General features: G+C 42.3%; 1 protein-coding gene across 4 annotated transcripts in view; it reads right to left on the reverse strand.

Moving 5' to 3' along the window:
* The window catches only part of LOC111245349 (uncharacterized), a 39,304-nt gene extending 33,374 nt beyond the window's left edge, over positions 1-5,930 (reverse strand). The window contains exons 1-4 of one of the 4 annotated variants that reach the window (XM_086980002.1): positions 5,313-5,930; positions 3,646-3,760; positions 2,866-3,474; positions 1,525-1,657 (exon numbers count right to left, since the gene is read on the reverse strand). In XM_086980002.1, the coding sequence (XP_086836128.1) occupies positions 1,525-1,657; positions 2,866-2,929 (197 nt within the window). In that variant the 5' untranslated portion in view covers positions 2,930-3,474; positions 3,646-3,760; positions 5,313-5,930. Of the gene's footprint in view, positions 1-1,524; positions 1,658-2,861; positions 3,475-3,645; positions 3,761-5,312 lie in introns of all 4 variants that reach the window. The other 3 variants (XM_086980001.1, XR_015321017.1, XR_015321018.1) reach the window with 3 other exon arrangements.
* Positions 5,931-13,195: the final 7,265 nt, after the last annotated feature.

Consider the following 13,195-nt stretch of genomic DNA (forward strand, 5'->3'; position numbering starts at 1 on the left):
TGGCTGTTGTCCTTTGTGTTTTATCATTCAGAAACTAGATTAGTTACATAAATGGCCAACTCGCGCATAATTAAGCGCGCACTTAGAAGCTTGTTAAGACTAGAAATGTCATATTCAGTTTGTTCCTCGTTAATCGGTTCCGACTTTGGTTTTAGCTTGAGACGCGCACCACTCCGACGAAGGCCAGCGGTCCCCGCTGGCGACGGCCCCGTACTACATCCATGGACGGGAAACGTCAATATCGTCCACCTATCACGCTGCCTGGTGGTTTAACTCGCCACTGTTAAACGGCGGCTACACAGACAAAGGACCGGAGCAGCAAAGGCAATTGAGCTGCAATATAAGGCAGCAGGGGGTAATTATCGCCTTATAAGGCTCGCTCGCTGTTAGCTGCTTGACGAATGGAGAGTAGGACTTTGATGATCTCCTCGCTTTGCTAGCGGTAATTTCGTCTTTCCCTTAATTTGATATGGCGACAACTATTGGATCTGTAGCATCATTATCGAAATCGATTAAATTCTAGCAGTGCCATATAAACAAGGCCCCGCCATTAATGCAAAGTGTTGATCACACTTATTTAGTCTCCTAAGGTAAAAACAGTGTCTGGGCATCATACGGTTTGCTTTCTTGGCCAAAACCGATTCGTAGCCAAGCTGGGTGGCACCTCTCTATTGGTCCGAAGATCGTATCTCAACATTCGGCACCGTTTACCAGCAAATTATTTACAAATAAACTGGAGCTACAGTTGTGATTTTCACGTTACGTCCCTTCTCGGGCCATACTTGCATGCAACTTGTATCAATAGAATGTAAATAATAGTCCTATCACTTGACCGTAAAGAAACTAGGAATTATCTTCTCACTATTTCGTCGGACACTGACATGAGGCGTCCTAGCAATATTACAATACGGCTAACTAATACGATCTTTTGGCGACAGCCTATTCAAGTCCGAACTTACTGGCATGCTATGAAACCGCCAGTAACGCTTTTTGCTTAGGTTGGCCTGACAACCAATCAAAGCGTGACCAAACTAAAACAAATGGACAGTGCAGTCCGACAGACGAAACCAGGACCTGTTCGTCTTGAATATATGTTACCATAAGGCACCTACTTTGCTCCTGAATGACGATGAGCCCATTACATAGACTATCGTAATAATAATAATCCAATAAGCAATTTGTTATGACCGCTTATTGGACTGTATATATTAACCATTACTAGCTGGTAATAGAGAAAGGTGACGATGAAATAAGACTGCTTACAGACAACTTTAACCCACAAAATTGTAACCTAACCTGTGTCTGAAAAAACTAGTTCAGAAACACTTACTTTCGAGTATTACAAAAAACAGTATCGATGTTTAGCTGTGGGCACATAAATTTGACTGGCTTTGGATATAGGGTCGACTTTTTAAATAAGTTCGAAAAGCAACGGCATGCTTGGCCGTACAAGACGTTCATTCGTCCGTATTTCGGTTACGTATTACTTATAATTGTTTCTTGAAGGAAAAACCAGGTACGTACATAAATGATGTGGTCCACAAAGCGAACACGTTTCGGGCTAGGGAGTAAACAGCGGAAGTGCTCTTCGCGCGCAGTAGTATCTGCAACATGGACTCTTTCAGTGGCAACAACGTAAGGATACAGCCAGCGCCGGCTGCGAAACGAGGAGCATAAGTTAATTTGTTGTGTAAATTCTACATGAAACTTTTGAAATTTAAAAAATCAGATTAAGAATAACAAAATAAACATGGAGATATGTGTTTATGCTAATATCTATATATAAGTGATGCTCTCAAGCTATTTGATGCTAATTTTTAGCTGTCGTTATAAGCGTCTAGTATGGATAAGGGTTACTGAATGGTCAAACAGTCACGTTTCTCTCACGAACGTTGCTTTTCGTCTGTTTGTCAATGGAGTCCACAGCAGTAATAATATCTAAGGTCAATCGGGGGGTAATTTAAGCGATTTAAATTTTTTACAATTTATAGGTTTCATGCCGGCTTCTGATTTCAAGATTAATGAAATAAATACAGACAACGATTAAACTTAGCTGGTCAAATCAAATGAGGATAGATGTTAAAAAAAAAAAGAGCAAAGTCATATTGTTTTATGATAATCATCGACTTGATGAATAGTTATGTGTGACTACTCAAAATTATGGGCTAAACTCGGAAAAAGGGTCTCTCAATGGGCCGCCTATATACGTGCTTTCTTGATTGGCTGCAAATGGTGGAAACAAGCCATGAGGAGTCAAGCAGACCCTTCTGAAAAAGTTTGCAACTTAATCTAAAAAGTCTTAACTACAGTCTTCACCTTCAGCGAAAGCAAGCGTTGCTTCGCCGACGTTTGCGTGTAGTGGCCTGTAATGCTTCGGATTACCACGCCTTAGTACACTTCAAAATCGAGTTCAAAAAATTGTTCTGAGTGATTTAAATTTCCCTCTTTCGTGACGGGAAAACGGTCACAGAAATGTCCCCCATGAAGCGGTTTCAGTACTCATAGGCGGGCTGTTTTCGCCCACGTGTTGTAATGTCTTCGTACAAGCTTTTTAAAAGACTCTCTATATACGACATAACGCTGCTTATTCGATCACAGCCATGACAAAGTTCGCGTTGTGTCATTTTAGAAAATGACTAATACAAACCATCCACGCTCCTAATTATAGCCTATAATTACGGCATACTAAGTGGCATTGCATCTCGTTGTTCTATCACAATCGATGTACGATGATCTTTGTATCGTTATACCCGCTATCTCAACCTGACCCAAATATGCTTGTTTGCGCTAGTTTCTGCGCTTATAAAACTTATGTTAGTTCCAATACATAGCAATCAACGTTGGACTCAAACAGTACCTACTTACAGCGTGTAGATTTAACAAGGCATGCCCTCATCTTCTTCGCGGTTCTCACCGATGTCGCTATCATAACGAACCAGTGCTTTTACTTTAGCTCGCTTGTCACCAAACTTCCATAGTGCGCATCTCGATGCTCACGTCTGCTTTAATCATTCCTAACTTCTATACACCTCGTTGATGGTTAGTTACTGCGAAGTCGGTAGCAACCTTAGCGGCTGAGTAATCGACTATAAACACCATCCTCGCTTTCCCGCGACCGCTGTCGCCTTGCTTCACGTTGATCCTCCAAACGTCGGTGTTGATTCCTACAGCCTCTAGGTAGTTGCGTTGCTAGGTACTCTAGCATGTTCCCTAAAATGACGTTTATCCGATTCGCTGATACTTGCAGACGTGGGCCACAGCGATTTCCTTGCGTGCCTCGCATCGCTATGGCGGCCCCTCGCAACGTGCTTTCTTCGACCTGCGTTAGTGGGACTATTGCCCCAAACAGTAGAGACGTTCGCTGACGCAGGCGCCATACTAAGCCTGTATTTTGATAGCGCGTTCGCAATTGGTCAACGTTGAGTAGTGACATGCCATCTTTTTTAGTGCGGCGGCAAGGACGCCGGCGACAAGCTATGGAAAAGAGAAGCGTTAAAGATGTGACACTTTTCCCTACCCGAATCGCATTAGTTGGCCTACAAGTCAAAGATGAAGCGTGTAATGCTTCTGTAATTATGGTTTTCTCACGGCTTCGCATGCATGCGGTTTCTGAGCCCGTGGGGAGAAAAGTATTAGTGGAGGTACCTCGATAGCGTATTGACATGCATAGCGGTGTCCTGCACAAACGTGTATTTAAAAGAGAAGTTCCTGCACGCTTTCTCGTTGTACGGCGTTCCTCATCGGCAGAGTTACGTTCGACCTGAAATCAACCGCAAAAAATAGCGCATTACATTATTACTTTCCTTATTTCGGAAAATATCTAGTGAAATTGCTCTTTTTTGAAGAAGATTTCGAAAAAATCTATAAATCGAACACGAAAAAACGTTACTTGCCATAAGCTGGATAATAAGCTTTCTGTTGGTGATCCGAGAAGCCAACTTTGTGGCTGGATTGTCGGATGCTGTTAATTTGAGTTGCGACTTTTAGCGGGCACCTTCCCGCCAAGCACTTAAGCTGATGGCCATAATTAACAACGCGCGATTAGAAATCGAGTCATTACAATGTGTGTTATGTTCGACCATAAATACACTTCTCATGTGGAACTTGTACGTATTTTTCCTTCTCTCTCTCTCTCTCTCTCTCTCCCTCCTTATTCTTTGAAAGATACTAACGCCCATAGTGCGGGTACGGCCTAGTCCATACCGGAGTCTAAAATTGCCACAGGAGGGAGTGAGAATGTAGGGCGGAACAATCGAATTTAGGGTTCCGGTGATCGTCAAAACGGGAACGTGCCTTAATTCAAGTTTATTGTCCGATTAGGACTTTTTGAAAATGAACAAAGAGATTTTTTTAGAGTTCTTTTAATAACGAGGATGAACCAAAAGCTATGCTAGATTTATGGGAAGATCGTCAAAGTTGTACTCGACTACGATGTGCACTCTAAACAATCCATATTTTTAGAACCCCTTTTCGTGTTTCGGAGTATAAAACAAAAGTAATAGAAAACTCTGCAAGAACGAAATAAGGACATTCAAAATTATACAGAGATAAGTTGTTTCTCTACTTTACCAGATCTTCCGTACCTATTAGAACAGAATGCTAAAAATGCCACACATACTTCTAAATGCATAGAATACCTCGTCTATTAACGATAAATAAAAAAAAAAGTAAGCCATATTTGAATCCAGATTTCGATAAAGCTGGGTCGTTTCATGATGAACAAGCCTCATGTGTACATGTGTACACCTGTATTTATGTGTACATGTGTACACCTGTATTTAAGAACTTCCCTTGTTTACGCAACCGTATGTAGCGTTGGCGGGACTTTAGGTAGGGGACACCCAATATATTCTTCAACGAGAGGTTTGGCCGTAGCGTTGGCGGGACTCTGATTACAGCAGAAATGAACAAGAACGCAAAAAAACTTTTTGAATGAGAGTTCTTTTAATTACGAGGATGAACCAAAAGCTATGCTAGATTCGTGTTTGCTATTGACACGGAATCGCATATACACTACTCAGTCAGATTGTATCAAAAGTAAACAGATGGTTTTAAGAAGATCCGATAAAATGCGGCGCTTTAATGAAAAGATTAATTAGACGCATAAAAAACCAATAGATGCTAGGAAGATGCTTTTTTTAAGCTGGCTGGCTGCCTACCTATATGTCCGTGTCAATTGTCAATAACAAAATTTTATATATATATATATATATATATATATATATATATATATATATATATAATAAAAAACACCCTAATATTTAGATTGTGTCTATTTTTATTTTCTTTCATTTCATGCTAACGTTACGTACTTCAGTTAGAATATCAGATGGATGCATCACCTCACACGGGCACTCTTGCTGGTTGTTCTGTCTCTGACAGCTGGATAGATGACCGTGTTCTTCCTATACAGCCCGCGGTTTCTGTAAAGCAGGCACCTGTCGTTTTGGCCCCAGCACTGACCTTCGCACTGATCTTCCAGGCGCTGCTGCTTGCGGGCTCGGCATCTTATGTGACTTCGATCTGGCGCTTCCGGTGGATACTCGTGTCGAAGCCGCCTGAACCCTACGTTGGCTGGCACTTGCCAGTTTCTTTGACCTTGCCTGCGAAGCAATGAAATTATCCTTTCCTGTATATGCATCCTTATGGGTTCCCCTCCCACTCAGGAATCTTCGCTTCGAAGGCACTCGCCCAGCAAGCACGCTTTGGTGCTTATTGGCCTTTCGACGCCGCTCACCAGTTTCTTCTACATAACCCATCTCGGAGTGAACGCCTAGATCAGCTTTTGTAAGAATAAACACTCCTGCTTTAGCTACGAAGAAACTCGTAAGAGAGCAAAAGGTACGAAGATAATTACTTCCCTAGCTGTCTTGTGCCAGAGTTCAAAATTGTTAAAATTTTGTTTTCGTCACGACCTCACACGATTGCTAGCATACTGCGCCTACGATAAGGTTATATTATATATCAGCTAATATATACTGGTCTATGATATTTTTGCTGATGATCGTTCTGTTAACATACATTGCTATAATAGCGGTTCCGGCTGTGAAAGACTCGAAGCTATCTGGTCGGTGTTGAAAAATAATTTTAGAAACAACTTTTTATTCTAAAAATTCGATCGGATAATAGGTATATCGTAGCATATATATATATATATATATATATATATATATATATATATATATATATAGATATATATATATATATATATGTGTGCTCTTGCTTAAAAACGCTATCAAGACATGCAGACTTTTCTTTTTTTAATCACGGTAGCCCTTAATTTTTCCTTGTTCCTGAAAGAGAACGTCGCTTCAGATGCTTAAGGGTAGTCTCTAAGTTGAAAATGACTTAATCTAACAGAACTTGTTTTTACGTCTTTCGATCACTTCGTTGAATTAAGCATGCGTCGAATGCTCACCAGCCACATGTTATTGTTACAGCTATTGTAAAGTTAATAGCGCGCTTCTTTGCAAACTTGATGATATAGGCATGTGTGAAAATAAAATGAAAAACTTTCCTTGTGTAATGTAAGGGCAACAAATGGCTAAGCAGACTATATTTACCTTAAGAATAGTGAGACAGCTATAGTGACTGATAACAACGAAGGCGATCAATTGTCGCCAAGGATATCCTTGAAGTTAGTTTCCATTGTGTCGCCGCCGTGGAAGCTGTAAGTTACTTCAGCGCTGCTTTTCAAATCCAGTTGTCGACTTTCCGACGTATTTTACGGTCGCGAACCACTACGATTCTTCGCCAAGCAATAGCATCATTATAATCGTTACAAACGAAATTTCGCCACCCGAAATGGCAGTTTAATTGCAAAAGCTCTCAGTGGAATTTCGTGCAACACGAAAACGTAAATTCTGCGTCTCCCGTCGAAATACTACGTAGCCAAATATTATCTCGCTGATGAACGCAACTCGTGTACCACCGCAGTTCTAGTATTGTTTATATTTACGGGAGGTGGAACGGACGACATCAGTGCCCAATTTGAAGCCATCGTGAGCTGTTTGAAGTTTGCAAGGGTTGCACTGTCTCTGAAAGATCCACTGCTTATGGCTACGTATCGCGAATTAAAACCCCGAAAAATCGAAACATTCAGTTGTTGCCAGCGGTCTTAGCTGGCTCTGGGTCGACTCTCTGATGAAATCGGTAGCAAATATTGTAAACCGAAAGCTAGATCGGACCACTGTCCTTATTCAGAGGCTCATTTGATTTCAGTCTCGCAGATTCGTCACTGTTGTCGGCGTGCCGTTGCCCTGACGATTGGTTGCGGGTAATGGCATCTCCATCAAAACGTCTGTGTTGTTTTTCTGGACCACGGTATATTGCCGATCGATGCGAGCTAACGCAATTCTGCTAGTGTCAGTCTTTTGTCAGAGATTGGATGTTACTGTCAATCAAAGTGTATTTGGAGGCTTCCGGTTTCTGTTTACTTGCGTTTGCGTTCACACTGACCTTCGGCGTGGCCATGTTTTCCCTCTTGGGAATCCTCCAGCCAATTGAGAACCAGGAAAATTCACATATAACACTGTGCAGTTCACTTGATTAAAAAAAACGTGTGGGCATTCAGTCAACGAAATCGAGGTGTATGCCTAGAGCGGAACAGAAGAAAGAACACCACGGTAACATTTTTTCGGAAGTAAGTTTCAGCGGCCTGCTGGGACGCAACTGTCTATTCGAATTTTGATTTAGGAAATGTTGTATACAACATTTGTGCGATTGTATCTGACAACAACGGCTTCTACACACGGGTAAACAACAATAAACGAAAAGTCTAGTCCGCTTCGATAAGCAGTGAATACAGTGCTGTATTAAAACACTTGTGGTAATGCTGTGAACCTTTAAAGTACTTCACAAAAAAACCTAGGACGTATTAAGTCACCCTATACAAGTATGCAATTTTTTTCTCAATAGAGCCTATTTCATCAAATTGATTGTTGAATTAACTTGATTTGACTGGCAACAGAAGAGTAAGTCGTCTTCTACCACAATCTCGAGTTGCGCCATGCAGAAGTTCGGATTGCTATCTCGTAGACTTTGCTGCTAGTCAGTTGCAAATCAGCATCGAAAAAAAACAGTCGGCATGCGTTCGCTGATCCTCTTCCTCTACCGATGTATTTTACCTGTTACAGCTGGCGCCTTGTCAGTAACAGTGTTATCAGGAGCCCAAAACCCAAAGGTTTTCTTCCTTGCTTTCTTATCATTTTACATAAATCGGGACGTATCCTGACTTTCTTCTACAAACGGAAAAGTCAACTGTGAGAGAGACCTGGACAGCGGTCCAGATCAGAGCTGGAGGTCACGTCCGTGTCGTGGAAAAACTGCCAGTCGATATTTTGATCGCTTCGGCGTCTGACAGCGACAACTATGAACGGCTGTAGCACTCTTCCGGGGTGGGGGAATAAAGGTGTCACAAGCCTGTGCTGAGCTAAGCGTTTCAAACTCGCTTTCTATTTTGCCCGCGAGTCACATCATGCACAGCATACAAGTGCGACCATTACTATAAGGTCTGCCCGTGACGGCACTGGGTTAAGAGACGTAACGGTGAATAGGCGCAAGCTATGTCTTGCTGCTTCGCTCTGTGTGGTAGTTGCTACTGGATGACACGACACGTACTCAGCTAAATGGGTATACAGCTGACGTATCATAGGGCAGACGCGCACGATGACTCCATTATGTTTAGAAGGGTGTCAGAGGACGAGCGGGAAGCTAGCTTAATTATATACGCATGCTGCTACCGCTGATGCTGCTGGCATAGCAAAAGTGTGAATAGCGGTGGTATCTCTGCCTAAGTCACTCACCCGTTTTGCTTCTTCCAGGTACATTTAGTTACCACAGTTGCTTTGGAGTCAAACATATACCTGCTCCAGTTCTGGTCTTTAACGCGGGAAAGCAGCAGTTAACTGTAGGCTGTATGTGCCACTGCGACCTTAGCCTTCGTATTACAGAGAAATGTCTCCTCGTGCAAGCCGTATCACGATGCGATGTTGTATGCATATTGGCGTTGTTCGTTCGTAAGGACGGTACATAACGACGTGAGGAGCAATGTGGTGGCGCTGTCAACAGCATTTAAGATCTGATTGTCTCAATTCGGGGCCGTCCTAAGTGGCATAAGTGTGCCCCTTTGTTGGCACGAAATTCTATCTCTTCTCCACATCGCATTTCTTTCGCTGCTCTTGAACACGTACTTCGCGTATTGACTAAGTTTAAGTTCGCACACCCCTAACCGGGAACTTCTTAGTTTTCACTCAGGGGTCTGCATATCTGCATCAATATTCTCTGCTCTTTATGCACCGTGTCCGAAATCCGTAAGGCGAAGGAATACATCAGCCGTTTTATATCAGAATGTGGTTATCTTTGAACTATCGGAAAGGGCACACTTCTTTCTCAGTGTCTGTTTTCAATTGCGCACCCCGTACGTAAGCAAATTGTGTCTAGCTTAGTAAAGTCACCAGCGTGCATTGCTTAGCTGCAATCGAAAAAGCTTCCACTGCTTGCCAATTCTTGCACTTCCGCCTGACTACGGTCGGTGCCATAAGTTATCTTCATTGGTAGGGTAGAATCCAGATATTACGAATGGACCATAATGGAGGTCAGCCATCAAGAGCTGCCCGTTGGACGAAATGTATTGAACAGGCCAGACGCCATCCGCACGCAACGTTATAGTACAATAAAATTTCAGTATTTTTCCTTAGGAATTTAAAAAAAAAGTATATACGTGTATGTATAGGACGGTATTCTGGACTTGAATAATTGCGTGACACATACGTATAGATGTTTTCGCAGATAATTGTTACTAACTTTAATTACTTATGCAATAAAAAAAATACCATGATTAGTTGCGCATTCAACCGAAAAATGCAGTAGTTCGTAAATTAATTGAGAAATAAAGCAGTCGAAAGTTTCTTTTTTCCCAGATGATTCCGTACGTTTTTGAATGTGATATGCCGAACTATTATTACGGCGATGTTTTTATACATATGACGCTCTTAATATAGTCACTGCCATGCTCTCTCTACGGTTTTAGAATAAGTATAAAACTAAAAGCAAGTTCTATGATCGTTTATTTGATAGAACATGAGTATTATATAATATAAGCGGTACGAATTGAGAGAATGGTATGGCTGTAGCATTCCCAGCAGCGATTGGGATAACTTTGCAGCGTATTTAGACAAAAAAAAAAGAGATTATTCATAGGATTCACCGAGGCTATCATTTTTCTTTGGTCAAAAAAAGCTGCTACACCAGGAAGCCAGCCACAATTTCCATAAGCAAATGCGTATGACAGAGTAGTCGTGCATTCATAGTATCCATAAAACGAACAGTCGAATCGCTACAAGTAATGCTACCCCCTAATAATTACTCAGTAAATCCGTTTTTAATTTAGTTCTTCTATTGCCTCCAAACGAAGACATTGCATCATTCAAAGATTGTTTGTGTTCCTGTTCAAAAGTAAGTACTCTACCTTTTCTGTCAGTAGATTAACCCCAAAAGAATAATGCTGCATATAGCGCCGACTATCGGCAAGATAAATCTTATGATATTGTGCAAACCTTTACCCTTGGCATCACCTTAAAGACCGGTGTGGTCTGTTGCCGACTCAGCATTATCACACGCTGCGCGTCTACTGTTCGCTCTCGATCTGTCTGCTTAGGAAGACGGTCAACGCGTGATACTCGTTTCCACTTGGCCCCATTTGCTTCTCTAGATTTCCCCTAACCCCCATTCTTACAGACTAGCATCCGGATGTGCGACACATAAACTGTGAAGGCTGTACTCATTTCTTCCTATGTCGTCTTTGCGGACTCTTCTCTTCGTGCTCCGCTCACTCTTAGCGCGAAACTTGCACCGTCAGCATCCAGCAGCTCATAGTGCATTACTAATCACCAGGGGGGTAGTCTTTTCCAGTACTAAGCGCGCCTCTCAGTTCTGCTGCGTTGTGTTGCAGGCCCGGTTTGGACGTCAAACGAGAATAACATCAATGTACAACCTACAACGTTCGCCACGGAGCTTTGTAGACAAATCTCGTCCAAGTTGTCCTTCAACGAAACAGACATTGGATAAATGTTCTAGAGATGTTGTCCTTGTTGGACAGTGTTTGTCGAAGACGGAAATCTTTCCGTGACCAACACATAGTGCAATGTTACTGCTAGCAAATGCTCAACAAGCGCTTCCAATGGCGCGTTCGCCCTAGCGAATCTTCGTCTAACGTAAAGAGAAAGCTTGGACATTGTCACAACGTCGCAGAACGATGCAAGCGTACCAGTAGCAATGCCATTCGTATTGTGCCCACTGTACACAGTGCATTGCCTAATGTGGCTACGACGCACCCCAACTACCTCCATCACCGAGGCCTCTATGTGACAAAGAGGCGTGGTAACTCGGCGTGGTGCAATGGTGCCAGCGACTCGGAGAAGGCAATGGGTAATGGTTTACATACCGTCGATGCGGAATGGCTAGAGCCTTAGGCAGGAAGCACAGACTAATCATGCTGTATACGTCTGTTGTGCGAATCACATGAAGATCGTGCCATATGCGTGCCATCTTTACATTTGACGCAAGCGAGCGAGCGAACATCGTTTTTCGCTCTCGCATGGTTTTATCATCAGGACGCATTGCTAGATATTGGCGTTGTCACTGCAGCCCTTCAACAAAAAATTACCACATCGTCGTGAATGGCTTTTCCCAGCTTAACAGGGCTGGACACACATGCTTCTGTCGGCTTGTCTATCCGGGTCGAGCAACGCTCCTCTGGGCTGAATCTTCGGGAGGAACCTACTTGAGCCTACGGGCATGTGTCGTTCCGATGTGCGAAAGAGGTACGCTGTCACCTCCGCTAAGAGACGCGCGTCCGACGAGCTAATGCTATTAGGATATATAGATCTGGCATGAGGAAAACTGGGAGACTGTGGTGGGACACAAGTCTAGCACTTAAAGGGCGCTGTCAAAAGAAGATACATCAAGTTGGGTGTTAGCCTAATTGTTAGACCACACTAGCAGATGAACCAAAATAAAGGCAAGCAGGCAAGCTCTGTTAGGGGAAGCACTCCGATCTAGAAACGCGGTGGGGTGGAGCTAACGTTCTAGCCGATAAGCGTATTCCACTTATTAGGACCACATCATTCGGGGTAAATATATCGACGGTGAGAACAAATGCTGCCAGCTATAACCGCAGGTGTTTGTGAGCATGTCTATGCGCAGGGAAAAACCTCCAATATATGTAATTGTAAATTGAGCGTGTAGAACAGGGTGCATTGAGAACGGATACAAATGACGTATCTCAACTGTATTGTAAAACTAATTGACATTTGACGTTACGGGCCTTCACAGACGCCTAGCTTATTTGACCGATCAAGCTCCTGTGAGATAGACTAAGTACACGAATTTAATCTAGCACTAAATTTTAACAAAACATTAAGGTGAAACAAATTCGCCCCTTATCATAACTGATATTATTATTTAATTGTAAATAAAGTTAATTTTAAACAAAATTACAAAAGTGTTTACTTCGTTCTTTGCAGAGTACACAATAGTTTCAAGCGGACATTGATCCGCAATACACCCGTGTTCATGGTTCTTGTTTGTTGCAACAAATGATTTATTTACATAGTCAATTTAAGGCTGTGTTAAGTGCCACCGTCTGGATAGTCCCTGTTGAGAACTCGAGAGACCTCTAGCTTCATTTCCTTGGTATCGCCTATACTTCAATAACATTAAAAATGGCATATGGCCTCGAATGACCTAAATTCCTGCTAAAATTAACAGCAGCACCTACGATTCTATTCGTGTGATGACCTTCGACATACGCGGCCGACGAGAGTCACGAAACACACGAGTTAATCAACTGTTGATGTACAGTACAATTAGTATACTGAGTTAATTACCTATAGCCGTTCATTCTACCTATCGTATAACAGACTGCATGCATCCACTCAACTCAGTTGTATGCACATACATACCGTATGTATTTCATTTTTGTGTGGGCTAAAAGGTAGATGTATGATAAAGTTTATACATGATAGAAATGCTTCGAAAGTAAGGACAAATAAAACATTTTCCCTGCCATGTTTTAAGAACTTGTAAAACAGCGAAAACTGACCCATTGTTATAAAGGAATTTTTAATGCTTGCCTTATTAAAAATATCGGTGCACAGATAGAAACCAGCTGAAGGCCTTACGAAAATTGAGTAAT

The sequence above is a fragment of the Varroa destructor genome, unplaced genomic scaffold (genome assembly GCF_002443255.2).
Source record: "Varroa destructor unplaced genomic scaffold, Vdes_3.0 BEIS01000002.1, whole genome shotgun sequence".
NCBI classification, from domain to species: domain Eukaryota; kingdom Metazoa; phylum Arthropoda; class Arachnida; order Mesostigmata; family Varroidae; genus Varroa; species Varroa destructor.